A 23,943-nucleotide genomic window follows, 5' to 3' on the forward strand; every position below is an offset into this window, starting at 1 on the left:
GAAGTACAACAGCGCATGTGTTAGATACAGTGCGCACGCGCTCAATCATTCCTGCTGCCCTCTGGCGCAAAAAGAGTTGCAGCGCCTTCGGTGGTGAATACTGTTGAAAACGATATATCATTGCAAATGATTACTCATAGCCGATTCAGATGCCATTGCTTCTTGATACAGGGTGTTTCAAAAATGACCGGTATATTTGAAACGGCAATACAAACTAAACGAGCAGCGATAGAAATACACCGCTTGTTGCAATATGCTTGGGACAACAGTACATTTTCAGGCAGACAAACTTTCGAAATTACAGTAGTTACAATTGTCAACAACAGATGGCGCTGCGGTCTGGGAAACTCTATAGTACGACATTTTCCACATATCCACCATGCGTAGCAATAATATGGCGTAGTCTCTGAATGAAATTACCCGAAACCTTTGACAACGTGTCTGGCGGAATGGCTTCACATGCAGATGAGATGTACTGCTTCAGCTGTTCAATTGTTTCTGGATTCTGGCGGTACACCTGGTCTTTCAAGTGTTCAAATGGTTCAAATGGCTCTGAGCACTATGGGACTCAACTGCTGAGGTCATTAGTCCCCTAGAACTTAGAACTAGTTAAACCTAACTAACCTAAGGACATCACAAACATCCATGCCCGAGGCAGGATTCGAACCTGCGACCGTAGCGGTCTTGCGGTTCCAGACTGCAGCGCCTTTAACCGCACGGCCACTTCGGCCGGCTCTTTCAAGTGTCCCCACAGAAAGAAGTCACAGGGGTTCATGTCTGGCGAATAGGGAGGCCAATTCACGTCGCCTCCTGTATGTTTCGGATAGCCCAAAGCAATCACACGATCATCGAAATATTCATGCAGGAAATTAAAGACGTCGGCCGTACGATGTGGCCGGGCACCATCTTGCATAAACCACGAGGTGTTCGCAGTGTCGTCTAAGGCAGTTTGTACCGCCACAAATTCACGAAGAATGTCCAGATAGCGTGATGCAGTAATCGTTTCGGATCTGAAAAATGGGCCAATGATTCCTTTGGAAGAAATGGCGGCCCAGACCAGTACTTTTTGAGGATGCAGGGACGATGGGACTGCAACATGGGGCTTTTCGGTTCCCCATATGCGCCAGTTCTGTTTATTGACGAAGCCATCCAGGTAAAAATAAGCTTCGTCAGTAAACCAAATGCTGCCCACATGCATATCGCCGTCATCAATCCTGTGCACTATATCGTTAGCGAATGTCTCTCATGCAGCAATGGTAGCGGCGCTGAGGGGTTGCCGCATTTGAATTTTGTATGGATAGAGGTGTAAACTCTGGTGCATGAGACGATACGTGGACGTAGGCGTCATTTGGACCGCAGCTGCAACACGGCGAACGGAAACCCGAGGCCGCTGTTGGATCACCTGCTGCACTAGCTGCGCGTTGCCCTCTGTGGTTGCCGTACGCGGTCGCCCTACCTTTCCAGCACGTTCATCCGTCACGTTTCCAGTCCGTTGAAATTTTTCAAACAGATCCTTTATTGTATCACTTTTCGGTCCTTTGGTTATATTAAACCTCCGTTGAAAACTTCGTCTTGTTGCAACAACACTGTGTTCTAGGCGGTGGAATTCCAACACCAGAAAAATCCTCTGTTCTAAGGAATAAACCATGTTGTCTACAGCACACTTGCACGTTGTGAACAGCACACGCTTACAGCAGAAAGACGACGTACAGAATGGTGCACCCACAGACTGCGTTGTCTTCTATATCTTTCGCACCACTTGCAGCGCCATCTGTTGTTGAAAATTGTAACTACTGTAATTTCGAAAGTTTGTCCGCCTGAAAATGTACTGTTGTCCCAAGCATATTGCAACAAACGGTGTATTTCTATCGCTGCTCGTTTAGTTTTTATTGCCGTTTCAAATATACCGGTCATTTTTGAAACACCCTGTATCTGATGAAACAGGATTCCACGTTTTACTTAGCTGGTTTCCATTATCATGATTAGTGATACTATCTGCTAGTCTCGTTTCGACAGATTCTTTTGAAACACAATGCCAGCACTGCCAACCATTTGCAACTACTTGTGTCTCATTGTATATAAAATCCTGTGTCCCACTGTAAGGCAATGCTCAGCCACGGAAGATTTATCTGCTTGTAATAGTCGCGTATGGCGATGATGTTCAATACACCTGTCGTTGACGGTACGAATAGTACTTTGACCAATGTAAATTTTCCCACATTCGCACGGGATTCTGTAAACACCAGATCTGCTCAGATGGGTTAACGAAATAGCTTCTGAAATCAGGAGATGTGGCAGATGTAAATAGAAACCGCGCGATGGATTAATGATGGTTGTTCTAGTACACTAAGTCATCCACAGTGATGCTTCTCGGCAGTCTTCTACGGTCGTTTATGCAAATGCTTGTCTGGTAAAAATTCTCCGCCACAGGACACACGACATCAAAGAGTTCAAATAAGGAAACAAATAAGGAAAATACGTTGCACAACCCACGCACGTACTCGTATGTCGCACGCAACTTTCCTTCCATACTTTGAGTGACGACTAGAGTGTCAGCAATGGTATCCACTCTCAACGCAGTAAAAAATAAATTTCGCAAGACATGAAGACTACACGACGTCAAAAACACAAAGAAAATGTGTGTTTGTGTGTGTGTGTGTGTGTGTGTGTGTGTGTGTGTGTGAGAGAGAGAGAGAGAGAGAGAGAGAGGGAGAGAGAGAAAGAGAACAGTCAGCAGAAGTTTCGAAACAGCAGCTTATAACAAGGCCAAGGATTAACGTAATTAGAAATGGAGTTATAAAAGAGACAAAACGGATGAGACTTTCAGAGAGTACGTCGACGCCGGCAGCTATGCTTTGCTAGTTCAGGACGCAGCACTAAATCACGCTTCTAAATTGATGTCGCCGGCACCTCTAGCGGTATATCACGACTTCTGTATTACCCAATTTCCCACGAGCGTCATCCATCGTGCGTTGTTTGTCAGCTCATGGCAGGTGACAGATGAATGTTGGCCCTGGGCGCTGCAATGACGTGCTTCGGTGCTTGGTCAGTGGCTGTTCACCGGTGATTACCAACAACAGGAAGGAACTCCAGGTCGTGCTGCGGCTGACTCGTTTTCCAAACGACATCACAAATCACGAACCCACCACAGAAGACAGTGATCAGGAGAATAATGGTAATTCAGCCTCCTGCATTTGTAATAACGCCCTTATATAACATCCGCTTTGATACATGCCCAGTAAAAAGCGAAGGATTTCAACTAGCCAGTAAGTCGAAAACGTCCTGTGTGAAAGCCACTGAAAATGTTTCGAGCAAGATTTGATGACAGTAACATTGTTGAGTCTAGGTATATACTATATATTACGTTTACAACGTAGCTAAATAGTTGTACTGACGTTGAGCACTACAGAACATTCAGATTAATAAATAGCAAAGCTAAATGCAACAATGAGATTCATCAATATGGTCTGCTGAATCGAAAACTGGTGTCACCTACATGGTGTACCAATTGTAACGGAATAAACTATCACCTGCCACGTTCATACGATTCTACCGTAGTAAACTGTCTACCCAATAGTTCAAAAGTGAATTAGAGAATCTCCAAACCAGAATTTATGGGACATGAATCGTCTAATTTCGCAAAACATGAACAAACAACAACAAGACACCCATATGCGAACGTTCGTCATCGCTGAGGTTCCCGTCTCACGATCAATAGACGTCCCTCTTCCATTACAAGAGACGACACTTGCAATAATTGTGATCAGATTTCTGTGTTAATGAACTACTCAGAAAACTGTGTACGCTTTGTATAGATATTTTGCAAGATAGCACTACACATGTATTTTATATATGTATCATTACGTATTGTGTATTAGCTATAATTTTTAATTACGCCAAGTGTTAATGATATGTTCTCACAAGTTTCTAATCATATGTTCCCACGTAAAAATTGTTAAAAACAGCTAAAATTCATATCAAAATTCAAAATATTTATTAGCAATTAGACTTTTCTTTGCCTCTTCTCTTTACCCTCTTCTCCGCTACCGCGTTTGAGACCTCCCTTCTTTTCTTTCTTTTCTTTGTTCCTCCTTTTCTCTTTTTTTCCTCTCTGTGCGTGTCTGAAGGCCGACCCACACAACCCCACATGTAGCTAGCGACGGGGTAACGCGTAATTCCCCGCCCTGGTAATGGCCAGGCCTGGGGAGGGGTGATTATCAGAGCTTGTACCTTCCAAACGTGCCGATTGGTCCCTCTGTCCGCGTTTCTCGGGGGGGGGGGGGGGGAGAGGGGGCACCTGAGGTGTGAACAATCACCTAAGGCGGGAGTGCCCTCAGAGAGGGCCCCCACAAGGAAGAAGCTCGCCATAGGACTTTCAGTATACTAAGACAATGTGGAGATATGACTTTTTCCACAATTGCATGGACATGGTGAATATTTCACTCTTCAACGGGCATGAGGATCAGGTCACTGGCACGTAATTATAATTGTAATAGAAAACCACAAGATTATGTGTGGATGGATGTAAGAGATATTCTCTTGTCATATCTGATGATTCGTTTATAAATAAAAACTTTGTAGCCCCACGCATTGAGTTAAAATTCACCTTCATTCCTGTTGAAGGTATAATTCTTGTAGATCTTTTAGACACCTTTGTATATTCAAACAATATTTTTTTATACAGTGTAGTGTATCTTTCGTCATAGTTCTATTGCGCAAGATTAATGTATGAAACCTATGCCAATGTTTATAGCTACATTTTCACAAAAAATTATGGAAAACAAGGCAGCCCATATTTACTGCAATAGCTAAATGCAACATAACTGCATTTATTTAATACCTAGCTGTTACAAGTTGTTTCCCAGTTACTTATGATCTCGGACCTCTTCCTCCGACTTTATCCAGGCTGTCAAATCAAATTTAATCCTCTTTATCAAACATATAACAGCCTCTCCCTCTCACATCATTGACCCATAACCTAAAATAATACTTTTTGTTACACTTTACGCATTCTTCACCATATAAGGATGTTAAGCATTTTGTGGCCCCATAATACATTTTTTCATGATATTGTTGTATGTATGAGGTTTGGTGGCAATTTATTCTAGTGCTCTTGAGCTATACCCATACCTATTCCGCTCACACAGCTGCTACGATTATACCACTCATTTGTATGACTTTTGATGCAGTTAGTACGCACTTGTAAGCTGAACTCGATTTTCTTGGCACACTCTTTGGCCATTATGTGAAACATGTCCCAAACAACACTGATAAATGTATGAGAAAAAACATTTAATTATTTGTGATGTTAAAATGTGCATTGCTTCATTAACAACAAAATTTCGTTTTGTTATAGTTTTTACAAGTTCATTCACTGCAAACGTTGCTTCGATAACTTCATCTGCTTACAAAAATGTAATATTTAACCATACAGAGTTGTTGTTGTTTGTTGTTGAGGTCTTCAGTCCTGAGACTGGTTTGATGCAGGTCTCCATGCTACTCTGTCCTGTGCAAGCTTCTTCATCTCCCAGTACCTACTGCAGCCTACATCCTTCTGAATCTGCTTAGTGTATTCACCTCTTGGTCTCCCTCTACGATTTTTACCCTCCACGCTGCCCTCCAATGCTAAATTTGTGATCTCTTGATGCCTCAGAACATGTCCTACTAACCGGTCTCTTCCTCTTGTCAAGTTGTGCCATAAACTCCTCTTCTCCCCAACTCTATTCAATACCTCCTCATTAGTTATGTGATCTACCCATCTAATCTTCAGCATTCTTCTGTAGCACCACATTTCAAAGGCTTCTATTCTCTACTTGTCCAAACTATTTATCGTCCATGTTTCACTTCCATACACGGCTACACTCCATACAAGTACTTTCAGAAATGACTTCTTGACACTTAAATCTATACTAGATGTTAACAAATTTCTCTTCTTCAGAAACGCTTTCCTTGCCATTGCAAGTCTACATTTTATATCCTCTCTACTTCGACCATCATCAGTTATTTTGCTCCCCAAATAGCAAAACTCCTTTACTGCTTTAAGTGGCTCATTTCCTAATCAAATTCCCTCAGCATCACCCGACTTAATTCGACACCATTCCATTATCCTAGTTTTGCTCTTGTTGATGTTCATCTTATATACTTCTTTCAAGACACTGTCCATCCCGTTCAACTGCTCATCCAAGTCCTTTGCTTTCTCTGACAGAATTATAATGTCATCGGCGAACCTCAAAGCTTTTATTTCTTCTCCATGGATTTTAATACCAACTCCGAAATTCTCTTTTGTTTCCTTTACTGCTTGCTCAATATACAGATCGAATAACATTGTGGAGAGGCTACAACCCCGTCTCACTCCCTTCCTAACCACTGCTTCCCTTTCATGCCCCTCAGCTCTTATAACTGCCATTTGGTTTCTGTACAAATTGTAAATAGCATTGCGCTCCCTGTATTTTACCCATGCCACCTTCAGAATTTGAAAGAGAGTATTCCAGTCAACATTGTCAAAAGCTTTCTCAGAGTCTACAAACGCTAGAAACGTAGGTTGGCCTTTCCTTAATCTAGCTTCTAAGATAAGTCGTAGGGTCAGTATTGCCTCACGTGTTCCGTTATTTCTACGGAATCCAAACTGATCTTCCCCGAGGTCGGCTTCTACTAGTTTTTCCATTCGTCTGTAAAGAATTCGCGTTAGTATTTTGCAGCTGTGACTTATTAAACTGATAGTTCGGTAGTTTTCACATCTGTCAACACCTGCTTTCTTTGGGACTGGAATTATTATATTCTTCTTGAAGTCTGATGGTATTTCGCCTGTCTCATACATCTTGCTCACCAGATGGTAGAGTTTTGTCAAGACTGGCTCTCCCAAGACCGTCAGTAGTTCTAATGGAATGTTGTCTACTCCCGGGGCCTTGTTTCGACTCAGGTCTTTCAGTGCTCTGTCAAACTCTTCACGCAGTATTGTATCCCCCATTTCGTCTTCATTTACATTCTCTTCCATTTCCAGAATATTGTCCCCAAGTACGTCGCCCTTGTATAGACCCTCTATATTCTCCTTCCACCATTCTGCTTTCCCTTCTTTGCTTCGAACTGGGTTTCCATCTGAGCTCTTGATATTCATACAAGTGGCTCTCTTTTCTCCAAAGGTCTCTTTAATTTTCCTGTAGGCAGTATCTATCTTACCCCCAGTGAGATCAGCCTCTACATCCTTACATTTGTCCTCTAGACATGTGTGCTAAGCCATTTTGCTCTTCCTGTCGATCTCATTTTTGAGACGATTGTATTCCTTTTTGCCTGCTTCATTTACTGCATTTTTATATTTTCTCCTTTCATCACTTAAATTCAATATTTTTTCTGTTATCCAAGGATTTCTAACAGCCCTCGTCTTTTTACCTACCTGATCCTCTGCTGCCTTCACTACTTCATCCCTCAGAGCTATCCATTCTTCTTCTACTGTATTTCTTTCCCCCATTGGTGACAATTGTTCCCTTATGCTCTCCCTGAAACTCTGTACAACCTCTGGTTTAATCAGTTTGTCCAGGTCCCATCTCCTTAAATTTCCACCTTTCTGCAGTTTCTTCAGTTTTACCCTACAGTTCATAACCAATAGTTTGTGGTCAGAGTCCACATCTGCCCCTGGAAATGTCTTAAAATTTAATACCTGGTTCCTAAATCTCTGTCTTACCATTATATAATCTATCTGATACCTTGTAGTATTTCCAGGATTCTTCCATGTGTACAACCTTCTTTTATGATTCTTGAACCAAGTGTTAGCTATGATTAGGTTATGCTCTGTGCAAAATTCTACCAGACGGCTTCCTCTTTCATTTCTTTCCCCCAATCCATATTCACCTACTATGTTTCCTTCTCTCCCTTTTCCTACTCTCGAATTCCAGTCACCTATGACTATTGAATTTTCGTCTCCTTTCACTACCTGAATAATTTCTTTCATCTCATCATACATTTCACCAATTTTTGCATCATCTGCAGAGCTAGTTGGCATATAAACTTGAACCAATGTAGTAGGTGTGGGCTTCGTGTCTATCTTGGCGACCGAGCGAGGTGGCGCAGTGGTTAGCACACTGGACTCGCATTCGGGAGGACGACGGTTCAATCCCGTCTCCGGCCATCCTGATTTAGGTTTTCCGTGATTTCCCTAAATCGTTTCAGGCAAATGCCGGGATGGTTCCGTTGAAAGGGCACGGCCGATTTCCTTCCCCATCCTTCCCTAACCCGAGCTTGCGCTCCGTCTCTAATGACCTCGTTGTCGACGGGACGTTAAACACCACTAACCTAACCTAACCTCTATCTTGGCCACAATAAAGCGTTCACTATGCTGTTTGTAGTAGCTAACCCGCACACCTATTTTTTTTTTATTCATTATTAAACCTACTCCTGTATTACCACTACTTGATTTTGTATTTACAACCCTGTATTCACCTGACCAAAGGTCTTGTTCCTCCCGCCAACGAACTTCACTAATTTCCGCAATATCTAACTTTAACTTATCCATTTCCCTTTTTAAATTTTCTAACCTACCTGGTCGATTAAGGGATCTGACATTCCACGCTCCGATCCGTAGAATGCCAGTTTTCCTTCTCCTGATAACGACGTCGTCTTGAGTAGTCCCTGCCCGGAGATCCGAATGGGGGACTATTTTACCTCCGGAATATTTTACCCAAGAGGACACCATCATCACTTAACCATACAGTAAAGCTGCATGCAGTCGGGAAATATTATGGCTGTAGTTTCCCCTTGCTTTCAGCCGTTCGCAGTACCAGCACAGCAGGGCCGTTTTGGTTAGTGTTACAAGGCCAGATCAGTCAATCATCCAGATTGTTGCCCCTGCAACTACTGAAAAGGCTGCTGCCCCTCTTCAGGAACCACACGTTTGTCTGGTCTCTCAACAGATACCCCTCCGTTGTGGTTGCACCTACGGTACGGCCATCTGTATCGCTGAGGCACGCAAGCCTCCCCACCAACGGCAAGGTACATGGTTCATTGGGGGGGGGGGGGGGGGGGGGGGGATACAGAGTTGACAAAATCAAATTGGGTACAAAGAATTAACTGACGTTTAATGTCTTTTAGATGCATTGACTTCATTGTGTCTGTTGAAATACGAGTTTAGTGCAACGGAAACCGAATTTTCTCTAGTCTTTTCGATTTGTGGTTAGCTTCCAAAAAGTACACTCCTGAAAATACCAGATCGCTGTTATAAACTAACGAAAGAATTATGTATACATGCAGACTGAAGCTACGAATGAAAATTTGTACCAATGCCGCAATCTGAACAGACTTGTAATAGAGGTTTCAGACTTGGCGAGGTCTCTCGAACAGTATAGTTTCATTTTTAAAAAATGGTTATGAGCGCTATGGGACTTAACATCTCAGGTCATCAGTCCCCTAGAACTGAGAACTACTTAAACCTAACTAACCTAAGGACATCCATGCCCGAGGCAGGATTCGAACCTGCGACCGTAGCAGTCGCACGGTTCCGGATTGAAGCGCCTTGAACCGCTCGGCCACCGTGGCCGGCATTTGCATTTCAATTATGGTAGAATGTTGCCCTGTGACTAAGTAAAAACGATATGAATGTATCATCGATAAATGAGTGATTTGCTAAAGCAGTAACAAAATTCATGAATGATAATACATTTTAGTAATCCAAGGAACTGTAAAAGTATCATTAACACCATTCTTTTGTGTGATTGTATATTTTTGGTGAAAGATGTAACTATTCCCTTGAAGACAACTGAACAAAATGCACAAAAATGTAGCTCTATCTAATGAAATGGCAGTTCTTTTTCCCCGTGCTACTAACCATTGTCAGCTGCCGTATCTAGTGTTGTCGCCCAGCTGTTCTAGTTTTGATCATAAAAGAAAGATAACTGTTTTGACAAAGTTAGCTGAATAACCGTGAACTATATGAACTATTTCAAACGTCCCACAGTGTATATTTATCATACTTTCATCACTGTAAAAATCATTTGACCTACAGCGTGAGTCACCAACTATTGCCACAAAGAATAACTCGGAAAGTATGGTAGGACCAAAAACGTTTGAGGGACAGAAGTTGCATGGGACAACGGGAGCCATAATGTGACGTTGGTTTTTCTTTGTTGCTGGGTGGGGTCACTTCAGAGATATGAAAGTCAACTTTGTTTTTTTAAAGGGGATGCTATAATTTGGTACTTATTTTCTGATAGCGGCTATCGAGCCGAATCCAGTGATGTGTAACAGTAACGCTTCCTTCCATCTGCATGATATTAGTAATGTACTTGTATTAAAACTCTAAAATTTATGAGAGTTTAATTAAAACTTTTATCCGGAGTGCAAATGCAGATGCAACTGATGAATAGTCTGTAAACACGTTTCTGCTTGGTACTCCTAACTGTTGACGGCTTCTGAATACATTCTTCTGTTGTATGGTAATCCATGGTGTCGATGATGTATATATTGATCAAACATACATATTCACAGGTTACACTTAATGTTGCAGAGTGTTCCATTCTTCTCATGAGTACTATATTTACATGCCAGAGAGTACCCTATACCTCTATACATCGCCGTTTGCGCTTCACTGGAGTAATTCTCATGTCGTACGTAGTTTTTGGAGTTTTTTCCGTAATTGTTCGAAGCCAATCTCACACGCTATTATATTTACCAGTTTCTTTAAATGTTTCAGACAGCCGTAAGTAAGTCCAGTCGACCGTAACTCCAAAGGGAGCGTAAATGGTTAGTTTTAGGCTTTGGTCAATTCTCATGGTAAACAAACGCAGAGTATTAATGAGCCAAGCTGGTCGAGCACACTGAGATGACGGAAATATGCGCTTACACAGATGGCGGTAGTATCACGTACAAAAGAATAAAAATTCAGTATATTGGCGGAGCTGTCATTTGTACTCAGGTGGTTTATGTGTAAAGGTTTCCGAGATGATTACGGTAGCACCACGGGAACTAACAGAGTTTGAACTCGGAATGGTAGTTGCTACTAGACGCATGGGACATTTCATTTCGTATATCGTTAAGTAATTCAATATTCCGTTACACACAGTGTCAATAATGTGCATAGAATACCAAATTTCAGCCATTGCATCTCACCACGGGCACTGCAGTGCCCGACGACTTCAGTTGACGACCGACATCAGTGGCGTTTACGTAGTGTTATCACTGCTAACAGACAAACAACACCGTTGAAATATCCGCAGAGATCAATGTGGGACGTACGATGAACTTACCTGTTTGGGCAGTGTGGAGAAATTTGTAGCTAGTGGGGCTTAGCAGTAGACGACTGACGAAAGTGTCTTTTCTAACAGCACGACATAACCTGTAACGCCTCTCCTGGGCTCGTGAACATATCTGTTCGACCTCGACTGGAAAACCATGGCCAGATCCGATGATTCTTGATTTTAGTTGGTAAGAGCTGATGGTAGGATTCGAGTGTGGCGCAGAACCACGAAGCCATGTGCCAAAGTTGTTAACAATACACTGTGCAACCTGGTGCTGTCTCCACAATAGTGTGGGCTGTGTTTACATGGAACGGACTGAATCCAACTGAACCTATCCTTGACAGGAAACTGTTATGTACGGATGCTTGGAGACCATTTGCAGCGATTCATGGACTCCATGTAGTCAAACAACGATGGAGTTTTTATGGACGACAATGCGCTATGTCAGATCATTCTGCTTCGGCAACACTTTTGCAGTTATGGATTACTATAGAGTCAGCATGACTCAATATTTCTGCAGGGCGCTTCGAATGGCTTGTTGAGTCCAGGCCACGGCGACCTGCTGCACTACGGCGGGCAAAAGGATATTAGGAAGTATCCTATGACTTTTATCACCACTGTGTATATGCAAGTGCGTAGGTTGTGGCCTGTTGTAGGAACTAAAGCGATTTTCAGAACCACGTGTATCCTGTAAGTACCAGCCTGAGACGATGAGTCGTAGGACCCACAAGACGTAACCGTAATTTTGTGTAAAATTATGTGGGAGGTAGAGGTAGACATAGAGATAGAGACAGTTGGAGAGAGAGAGAGAGAGAGAGAGAGAGAGACGGAGAGATCCATGTAAAGGAAGTTGATTTAGCCAAAATACAGAAGCGAGTTTTAAACACCCCTCAGTTTGTCTTCCATAAGTCAAAATGTACATCGTGCAACAAATGAAAGTATCTCATGTCGGAAAACCGTATTGTTTCCATTGGTTATTTTTTGTTCCCATCGTCGACAGTAATATATTAAAGACACATTAATTAACAAAAAAGTGAAGTGCCTACAGGCGGGAGAGAAAAAAGTAAGAAACTTCTTGTGAGGTTATTTCAGTGATTACAACATCTAATCATCTATCTAGGGTTATTGTGCGGTTCGGCCCCCAGAGTACCCTCTCTCCGCCCCCCGGCCACACACACACACACACACACACACACACACACACACACACACAGACACTAAGGAAACGTCTCATACCAGATGAGTGTAACTCCAAATGTTTGCGTGGTATAGTATTTATGGTGTACGTGTAAATAGAGACAGTGTTTGCGCAGCAACCACCGGCACAGTGTAACTGAGGCGGAAGAAGGGGAAGCAGCCCGAATTCGCCGAGATAGATGGAAAACAGCTTTAAAAACCATCCACAGGGTGGCTGGCACACCGGACCTCGACACTAATCCGCCGGGCGCTCGGGAAGCACTGCGTTAAACCGCGCGGCTAGCAGGGCGGGTTTCTGTCACCGTGATTTGTAACTAGAATCATTTATATATCCGCAATTGGGTTGTACGTGTATGAAGTTACAGTGACATCCGACCACGTCTTCTGAGTGTTTTGGTTCAAATGCATCTAAGCGCTATGGGACTTAACATCTGAGGTCATCAGCCCCCTAGAACTACTTAAACCTAACTAACCTAAGGACATCACACACATCCATGCCCCAGGCAGGATTCGAATATGCGACCGTAGCAGCAGAGCGGTTCCGGACTGAAGCGCCTAGAATTGCTCTGCCACAGCGGGCGGCTGAGTGTTTTGATTTCTTCAAAAATGTTCAAATGTGTGTGAAATCTTATGGGACTTAACTGCTAAGGTCATCAGTCTCTAAGCTTAGACACTACTTACACACTACTTAACCTAAATAATCCTAAGGACAAACACACAAACCCATGCCCGAGGGAGGATTCGATCCTCATCCGGGACCAGCCGCAAAGTCCATGACTGCAACGCCTCAACCGCTCGGCTAATCCCGCGCGGCTTTGATTTCTTTTTCGGGCATTTTAGTATGAAAAGCCAAACAACCTTTTGGGCTGAAGACTTTATCCACGAATAATCTGAATTACTGAAGTTGAGTTAATTCGTAAACTTACTTTAAAATACAGCTAACCATTCAACAATTTTAAGGTATATGATGAACTTCAAGTACTTTATCGATGGTATATGTTTTTAATAAATATCTGAATCATTGGGCTTTGAACTTGCAGAAAATTTCCCGCAAGATTATTATGGACATGTGTCAGAAATTAAATATATTTTTCTGTGTGACACATTTATGATGTTCCTGATGTAGACTGAAGCTCCAAAGAAACTGGTATACGTATGCGTGTTCAAATACAGAGATGTGTAGACTGGCAGAATACGACGCTGCAGTCAGCAACGCCTGTATAAGGCAGCAAGTGTCTGGCGGAGTTGTTAGATAGGTTACTGCTGCTACAATCGCAGTTATTAAGACTTAATTGAATTTGGCGCACGAGCGTTGGGACACAGCATCGCGAGGTAGCGATGAAGTGGGAATTTTCCCGTACGACCATTTCACGAATATATCGTTAATAGCAGGAATCCGGTAAAAAATGAAATCTACGATATCACTGCGGCCACAGAAAGATCCTGCAAGAACGGGACCAACGATGACCGAAGAGAATCTTTCAACGTGACAGATGTGCCACCTTCCGCAAGTTGCTGCAGATTTAAGTGCTGGGCCTTCAACAAGTATCAACGTGCGAACCATTCAACGAAACATTATCGATATAGGCTTTCGGAACCGAAGGCCTCCCGTCGGGTAGGCCGTTCGCCGTGTGCAAGTCTTTCGATTTGACGCCACTTCGGAGACTTCCGCATCGATGGGGATGAAGTATTGATGATTACGACAACTCAACACCCAGCCGGGGATCGAACCTGGGCCATTAGGATTGATATTACGTCGCGCTGACCACTCATCTACCGTGGATGGACCGTAGTCTTGATGACTGCACGACACAAAGTTTTACGCCTTGCCTGAGCCTGTCAACACAGACATTGGACTGGAAACGTGTTGCCTGACCGGATGAGTCTCGTTCCGAATTGTATCGAGTCGATGGACGTGTAAGGGAATGGAGACAACCTCATGAATCCATGGCCCTGCATGCCAGCAGGGGACTGTTCAAGCTGGTGGAGGCTCTGTAATGATGTGGGATGTGTGCAGTTGGAGTGATAAGAGATCCTTGATACGTCTCGATAGACTCTGATAGGTGGCATGCGCGTAAGCACCTTGTCTGATCAATGCATCCAGTCTTGTCCATTGTGCATTCCGACGGACTTGGGCAATTTCAGCAGGACAATGCGACACCCCACGCGTCCAGAATTGCTACAGAGCGGGTCCAGGCATACTCTTCTGAGTTTAAACACTTCCACCGGCCACCAAACTCCCCAGATATGAATTGAGCATATCTGGGATGCCTTGCAACGTGTTGTTCAGAAGAGACTTCTACCCCTTCGTACTCTTACGGATTTATCGACAGCCCTGCAGGATTCATGGTGTCACCCCTGCAGGATTCATGGTCAGTTCTCTCCAGTACTACCTGAGACATCAGTCGAGTCCATGCCACGTCGTGGTACGGTGCTACTGCGTGCTCGCGGGTCCCTACACGATATTCAGCAGGTGTACCAGTTTCTTTGGCTCTTTAGTGCAAATTATCTGGAGAATTACATCGAAAGCTCTATGAGTCTGAAATGACAACGAAAAGCTTTAAAATTAAACACCGGAATACGTGGAGAATATTAGCACTTTGTGTCGTGACTGACAATATGCTCACAACAAAAAGAAATATACTACATTGCTAGCACAAACTTGCAAGAGCTGTTACTGTTTCGCCGCGCGGGATTAGCCGAGCGGTCTGGGGTGCTGCAGTCATGGACTGAGAGGCTGATCCCGGCGGAGGTTCGAGACCTCCCTCGGGCATGGGTGTGTGTGTTTCTCCTTAGGATAATTTAGGTTAAGTAGTGTGTAAGCTTAGGGACTGACGACCTTAGCAGTTAACCCCATAAGATTTCACACACATTTAAACATTTTTTTGTTACTGTTTCATTACACTACCGGAAAAACACTACCGAGTCCCATCACTGTGACCAGCTATCAAAAACCTGAATAGCCACCTTTTGTAGAGCGGACCGCTGCGAGATACAGGAAGTCAGTGAGGTTCTGGAAGGTGCCAAAAAGGATGAAGAGCCGTGCCGACGGCAGCGCAGTGGTCAGCCCTGATAGGTTTCTCGTTGATGATCCATCACCAAACAGCCCGATCGAGGGGGACCCACAGATTCTCGATTAGGTTTAACTTCCGGACGTTTGGTGGCAAGGGGAGTTCGGTAAACTCAACCTGGTGCTCTTTGAACCATGCTTTTACTCTGCGAACTGTGAGACTAATTGCATTGTTCTGCTGGAAGGTGTCATAGTGCCGAAGAAGAACAAACTGCATGTCTGAGTGGACATCGTCCCCAGGCGTGGATGCATTCTTGTATTAATCTGTTCCAGAGCGACGAAAACATTCCCCAGACCATAACATTCCCTTCTTGGGCCTGGATACTTCTAGCTATTGTTGCAGAGTTTCTCGCCCAACGGGCCAACAGCCATCTAGAGGAGGAGGAGGAGGAGAAGGAGAATATTAGCGTTCAACGTCAAGTCGACAACGAGGTCTTTAGAGATGGAGCAGAAGCTCGGATTAGGAAAGGATGGGGAAGGAAATCGGCTATGCCCTTTCAGAGGAACCATCCCGGCATTTGCCTTAAGCGATTCAGGGAAGCCGCGAGAAACCTAAATCGGGATGGCCGGACGCAGGTTTGAACCGTCGTTCTCCGAATACGAATCCAGTGTGATAAGCACTGCGAAACCTCGCTCGGTCCAACTGCCATATGTCTGATGCAGCATGAAGCAGTTTTCGTCTAAAAAGGCCACCTGTCGCCCCTAAGTGGAGGTCGTGTTGTGATGCTGGCGTGCAAACTTCAGCCTTCGTAGCCGATGAACAGAAGTAAGCATGGGTTCATGAAACGGGTGCCTTTTGCTGAGGCTCATACGCAGTATCGATCGCTGAACGGTCATTGAGAAGACACTGTTGGTAGCCTCTTGGTTCATCTGCGCGGTCAGTTGCTCATCAGTTGCACACCTTTTGACCATACACTTCTCCACAGACGTCGTTCGCCCCTGTTAACTGTTACTATTACAATTCGGATCGCATACGGTCCAAAAACATGCAGGAAACATTCCACTTCGCCACTCACACATTTCACGAGAAGAAAATCAGGGAAATTCAAACTCACTTGACGACGTAACTGCAACGGTTCTTCCTACCACAAGTGTGGAGGTCGCGCGGGACAGCCGTGGAGTTTGAAACACCTTGTCACGGCCTGCGCGGCCTTCCCCGTCGGAGGTTCGATTCCTCCCTCGGGCATGGGTGTGTGTGTATTCTCCTTAGCGTAAGTTAATTTAAGTTAGGTTAAGTAGTGCATAAGCTTAGGGACTGATGACCTCAGCAGTTTGGTCCCATAAGACCTTACCACAAATTTAAAGTAAAATGATTCAAATGGCTCTGAGCACTATGGCACTTAACTGCTGAGGTCATCAGTCCCCTAAAACGTAGAACTACTTAAACCTAACTAACCTAAGGACAGCACACACGTCCATGCCCGAGGTAGGATTCGAACCTGCGACCGTAGTGATCGCGCGGGTCCGGACTGTAGCGCCTAGAACCGCTCGGCCACTCCAAAAAAAGAATCAAGGGTGGAATCGGAAGTACAGTCTGTCACACACAGAGCTGTGAACTGATAGATAGGCCGTATATATGGTTTAAATCACTGCCCAATGGGGGATGCAACTGTAACACTGACTTGCCGCTGAATCTATTGTCTGTCTTAAACTAATAAAAATGAATAACAAATTAAGAAAGATACAAGGACCATGAAGATAGCATCGTTCTGCTGAAACGTATCGTTTGGGAGCACCTATAGTACCTGTGAGCTGCTATAGTGGCTTATCTCTGTTAAAACCTAGCACCGGCGCATTGTCATGTGAGAATGAGATTTCAGCTCTAACATTCACATGTCTAATGACAGAAAGTTGACTAGAAGAATGAACAGCTAACATTTCATAGTTGAAATGGTATTTAGGGTAATGGTTAATCACGGTAGATACAACAAATCTCCAGAAACAAAGGCTTAAATAGCAATACTTCACCATCATAAATGTCTCATTGCCGAGATTTACATCTTTTGTAGAAGCGCTCGTGTACAAATTTGTTAGGACATACCTTCTTTCGGGGAACCACTTCGTATCTCTGTAGCCTTCGGTGGCGTTGACGGTCTGGGAATCTCTGTAAAGCAAAAAACCGCCAATTATTAAACTTATATGATCCTGAAAATCTTTTTAGTTGTTATTATTCAGCACTTTGGCTAGATTTCAATACATTCAAGACTTCAATTACTTTAGCCTATCTATGTGCAAATGGAATTCAGCGCCACCGCCGCCTGCCTCATTTCTTACGAAACATTTCAATACACTTTCCAGTTATTTATTTTCAAAATTGCATTAGCCCATGGGGCGACCTAAAATACATAGTATTCCCGAATAATCAAGTTTGCCAGATCGCTAGTAATTCTTTTTATTACTACGGCCACTTTCTAGAGATCTAAGCTGTCATCGTCGGATCTTCTAATAACATCTAATATTAAACGATCCGAAGATGAAAGCGTTGATCTTTCGAAAACGGTCATAGTAATAAAAGGAATTGCTAGTGATCTTGGTAAACTTGACTCGTCAGGAAAAATATGTATTTCCAGTTATCATGGGTATTATTAGCATATTCTTTGATACCTCCTAAGAAATATTTGCCTCCATGATTTTCCGTTCGTTAAAGTTATTCTGACATTAAATCATGGTCTCAGTTTTCTCATCTCTTGGGATCAAACGTAGAAGTTTCCCGATACAGCTAGTATGCGTTCAGTTGGATCCATGCCAAGCCCCAGTAAGTTTTTTTAACCATACAATGTTTGTTCAAAAGTATCCGGACAACCATAAGCAATGTGGAATTGACCATTGAATGTCACGGGAGGCGGAACGACCAGTATAAATGGAGGTAGGGAACATCGTGCTGTCAGCAGAGGAGCAGTAAGGGAATAGTGTGCTCTCAGGGGAGCTCAGCGACTGCAAACGCGGACTAGTGATTGGCTGTCATCCGAATAACAATTCCATTACGGACATTTCAACTCTCGGTTTCCAAAGTCAACTGTTGATGAGATGTCTGTGAGGTGAAAACGCGAAGGAAAACCGCAGCTGACGCAAGAACTGGCAGATCTTACTTTCAGGAGATTCATACCAATTGTAATTGAAAGAACTTCAGTAAACTTATTTATCAAGTGATTATCTAAGATAATCTAAGGAGTTAGTTAAAATGTATAACATTAGAGTGTCAATCTAAAATAACTAAATAATTAGTACACCTTGAAATTCATCAGATGACTGAAAGTAAGTAATGGAACAGGGACTGTAAAGGATTGTGAAGGGTGGTTTTAAAAATCGCTTCAAATCAGAAGAAGGATTCTCTCGTGAGTTCCAGAGTTTTACCAGCAGTCCTCTAACAGAGTGGCTGAACTTAGTGAGTTAAAAAGAATGGGTTATAATAGTCGAGCAGGTCCTCATAAGCCACACATTTCTGTATTCAGTGCTAGCCAAAGCTCATGTTGAAGTAAACAGCCACGCAGCTGGACAGTGGATGAGTATAAACGATTTGCAGTGATACATTATGTTATACCCCGTGGAAGTCCGATGGAAGGGTTTGTGTCTGGATAATGAATGGAGAACTTCACCTACCATCAGTTGTACCGCCAACAGTGAGGTACAGGAGGTGGTGGTGTTAAGGTATGGTGGTGTTTTCCGTGGTTATTGTATTGAATAAGACACTAAATACGGAAGCATATGAACACATTTCGTAGAATTCTATACTGTGTACAATAGGGGAAGAGTTCGGAAACTATGACTGTTTCAGCATTACAACGCACCTTGTCACGTAGCAGCATCAGTGATGCAAAGGGTTGTGGGCAATAATAATCCTGAAAGTGACGGGCCTGCCCAGGGTCCCGACCTGAAACCAAATGAACACTTTCATGGTGAGATATAGCATCGACTTCGCTCCATAACCCAGGATCCAAAATCATTACTCTGTCTCTGCTTTCGGCTATTAAGGGTGAGTGGGCTGTCTTTCCACCAGTCAGATTTAGTCACTTCATTGCAAGTGATGCTAGAGGAGTTAAAGCCGTACTAAAGGCGAAGTCTGGACACACTCCACCCTTCTACCAAGCGAGGTGGTGCAGTGGTTAGTACACTGGACTCGTATTCGTGGAGGAAGTCGGTTCAAACCCGCGTTCGGCCACCCTGATTTGGGTTTTCCGTGTTTCCCCTGAACCATCTCAGGCAAATGCCGGAATGGATCCTTTGAAGGGGCAGGACCGTTTTCCTTCCCCACCCTTCCCTCATCAGATCTTGTACTAATCACTACTGACCTCGTTGTCGACGGAACATGGAACACTGATCCAACTAACCGGATACGTTTGATCCCATAGTGTACGTACTTTTCTCTCTCTTTCTTTGTAATTGGCAATAATCCTTGTTAAGTGATCATCGGGTGTTGAGTGCTCTTCTCATTGAAAGTCCATATCTCACTGTCATTAGACAAAACTTGTGTTGTTGCCATCTGTGAAAGGTGGTCAGACTCACTGATTATAAAGTTTCCTTTTGATACACATCGTAAGTTTATTATCGTGATTCTGAGTATTTTGCCGAGTGTTTGTTTCCATTTTACGCACAATATTTTGGTGCACAACCCGTCCATGTTCTTCAATTGCTCCAGATTTCGCGTGAATCTGGATACCGAGTACACAAAACAGTAAAATTCACAACACCCGAAGAAAATTGCTAGGTCGGTATTCGAAATATTTTGAATACAATGGAAACAACAACTCGGCGGAACTCTCGGAAGGGCCCAATGAATCAATCGCGCAGAGAAAACCTGAGAGATCATATCTTAAGTTTAGTTTGAAACACGTATGTGTTCATTACCAGCGATGGCGAGGCATGACAGAATCTCTGACCAGAGAGTTATTAATCGTTGCTAGTCTGCGCTTGACCGCGCGAGAGTTCAGTTGCGAGTTGCACTCTGTCTGCAGTAGCAGTCAGTCTGCAGTAGTAGTAGTGAGTGGACGGTTGTACTGAGCGGGCGTCGGCATGCGTCGGCGGCGTGCTCTCCTTGCATCTCTGGTCACGGTTCGGGACGAGGTATATTGTTATAGAAGGTAATGAAGCAGCATTGCGCAAGTCTATAATGTATGTTTATTGTAATTAATTTTTCAAGAATTGCCCCAATAATAGTTTTTTATGGAGTAACTGTTTTAAAGAAAAAGATTCATTTCAAGTTAAATAATACTTCCTATGCATTCCCTCCAAGAATCAAAATTAAATATGGGCCAGCATTGCACGGAGCTGTGCCGAAAAATAAGAGCAGATATAGACGCAGTTTACTGAGGTAAGAATTTTGGTTTTTGTGTTCAGGTTTAATTATTTCACAGGGCCGAAGGTCAGCGCCGCTGCCCTTATAAAATTTATCAGGTTTAATTATTGCTGTTGAGATGTTACATTCAGTTCATAGATCATTATGTAATTAATATTATTGCGGGTTTAATGGTCAATTATTATTCTTTAATTTTGTGGGAAGTTTACATTTGGGCCATTATTATTCTTTAAGTTTGCAAGGAGGTTATCCTTGGCTCATTTTTATTATGCAGTTTTGTGGGAAGAAAACATTTCACTTAACATTGACTTTCATATTCTTGCTGGGAGGTTACAGTTTCACTATTATTGACTTTTAAAATTTGCCGGGAGGTTACACTTGGCGACATCCGGACCAGGATCGTATTTCTTTGAGAATCTTCTGAGAATTAGTCATATATCTGCTCTTATTTATTTAAATATAATTAGCATTTGGCGCAACGCTTTTACTAATTTTGTGACTTTCTCTCACAGATCATCGGCAATTTGTTGCTCTTTGTTGTAATAGTGTTTGTTGCTTTTTGCATTGTGATTATTTCATTTGTGATTAATTTGTTTTGAGAAAAATGCCGCGAAAAACTGTTAATAGTACATCGCGAGGTATAGTGAGTGAAATAACCGATTCAAACAACTTGCGACATGGAGTGTAATGATGACAATCCTCCGTTTACTGACAATCAGTGCTTACCGACCACTAATGTTGATTTTGATCGTAGTGATGAACAAACGAATTAGATTGTGTCCTCTGTTAATTTAACGACAATTGATGATGCGGGGCGTTCTGTTGTAATGAGCGCTGCCCAGCTCAACACAACCGGTTTGCAAAATTTAAGTAATGAACAGACAAATTTGTCTAATGAAAATGAACAGTGTAATCAGAATACGACAGATTTATTTAATTACGGTGTAGTGACCGATAGTGCACATCCGATTGGCAAACCCTTTTAGAAGTTACAGAATGACCAAATGGTCACACAAAACGTGACAATTGCAGGTACGCCATGAAACAGCACAGAGAATAGAGTAGGTAACGTTGGCTTGGATCAAATTATGGCACTATTGCTACAACAATTTGATAAAAAATAAAAATAACTTAATGAAAATCTTAAACAACAACTTAGTGAAGATTTCAAACAACTTAATGAAAATTCCAAACAGCAGAATGAAAGACAAGACAACAATCACAAACAAATTAGTGAACAGATTAAACAACTTAATGAAAATCAAGACAACCTTAATGAAAAATTAGACAACAATTCCAGACAGCTTAGTGAACAGGTTAAAGCTGTTGCCGCGCAATGTCATGATACTAAGGTACAATTACGAGAGGAAATTGAGGCTTGTGCTAGGAAAAGTAGCGAAGAAATTAGATCTGTTGCGCAAGAATTAAGAGATATGCAAACAGCTACAACAGAAACACTTAGAGACGAAATTAGTGCAGTCGGTAAACAATGCTCTGAGAAGGCAACACAATTACGCGACGAGTTTAAGTTAATGACAGCAGAACTTTCGCGCACAATGGATGCAAAGATAGACGCGAAATTTGAGCAACAGAACACTCAAATTGACGAACGTTTTAATCACCACCTACAAAACAGTGATACGCGTTTCCGTAAATTTATACAGGAACAGAATAAAGTAAAACGACAAGTCATGGAAACAATCACAGCACAGAGACAAGAAGGCAAACGTAAATTGTTCTTAAAGCAAAAAAATACGTAGACAACAATATTGCTACAGTGTCTGACGAAATTAATACCATCAAGCAGTTGAACAGAGAGGTACGTGATGAAATTTCCGATCTTAAATCGAAAACAGACACACACACAACAGACTTTCAAACAGTGACAGACAGACTCGAGCAATTAGAACTAATACATGATTCCGATGTCATTAAAGCAGATGTTAAAAAATTGAGCGAAACCACACGTAAAATACAAAAACAGATTAATGCTTCTGACACTAAACCGATGGTAAGGTAAAAATACTGACTGAAAAATATGATGAATTGGCCAGTCGTATTGAGGTTATCGAAAGTAATAATGACAGCAAATCAGATGATACTGCACCGATTTTGTTAAGCAAACACCTGAATTTCAAAATCTACAGCAGACAATCAATGAGATAGATTCGTCTAATAACACATTACGTAGAAAATTGTCAAGTTTACAGCAAGAGGTAACAGAGATAAAAAATATTTCAGTTAATAACACGTCACAGCAGACGCCACTTTGCGAACATTTGTCAGATTCACGCAGCGTGTATAATTTGGGTAATTTACAGAGGGTACGCGACTTAGATTCCGAACAGTCACAGACAAATAGATTCCCATACAATCCTGAACCTGTTCCGTCATACAGAGACGATAATTTTGATTACAAACATTTTCTATCGGTAAGAAAATTTAAAGTATTTAAAAATGACAGAACACAGATTCACCCTCTAGATTGGATACGACAATTCAGCTTTGCTTTTCCACCGACTTGGCCTGTAACACATAAACTTGAATTTATTTGTAGTTTTTTGGAAGGCGAACCGGCAACTCGTATGAGACCGATCGCGAGACAATGTTATTCAGTAGAAGAATTTCAGAATGCTTTTCTGTCAGCGTATTGGTCGAAGACGACACAGCGCGGAATTAAAGATCAACTAATTAGTTTACCGAATTATGAGAGCTCAAATTTTCCCAGCGTCACGCAATTTTTTGAGCACATGGTTCAACAAAATCAGTACTTAAGTGAACCATACAGTGAATCTGCACTTATACAATTATGTATCTCTAAATTACACGGTCATTAAGAGTGTCACTTTTAATAGGACAGCATAAGGAAAATGTTTCGGCATTTAGAGATCTGTTACAGATTTTGGAAGTGCAGCAATCAGATTATTCTTTCGTAAACAAAAATTTTTCATATAGTAACCAGAGCCAACAAACTTACAGCAATTACGATCAGCCACGTAATTTCAATAGCAAAGGTAACAGACGCTTTAGGAACGACAACCAACAGAATTTTAATAACAGGCAAAATTTTAATTATCAGTATCGTCGAAATTATCAGCAAGAAGAACCACATTTTAGTAACAATAGACGTTTTTCTCCGCAACAGCACCAAAGCCAGCCGG

General features: G+C 42.5%; 1 protein-coding gene across 1 annotated transcript in view; it reads right to left on the bottom strand.

The window, feature by feature from the left end:
- The window catches only part of LOC124552876 (lachesin-like), a 333,701-nt gene that overhangs the window by 72,860 nt on the left and 236,898 nt on the right, over positions 1 to 23,943 (bottom strand). The window contains exon 6 of the mRNA XM_047130152.1: positions 17,531 to 17,593. Coding sequence (XP_046986108.1) covers positions 17,531 to 17,593 — 63 coding nt within the window. The remainder of the gene's footprint in view (positions 1 to 17,530; positions 17,594 to 23,943) is intronic.

The sequence above is a fragment of the Schistocerca americana genome, chromosome 1 (assembly GCF_021461395.2).
Source record: "Schistocerca americana isolate TAMUIC-IGC-003095 chromosome 1, iqSchAmer2.1, whole genome shotgun sequence".
NCBI classification, from domain to species: domain Eukaryota; kingdom Metazoa; phylum Arthropoda; class Insecta; order Orthoptera; family Acrididae; genus Schistocerca; species Schistocerca americana.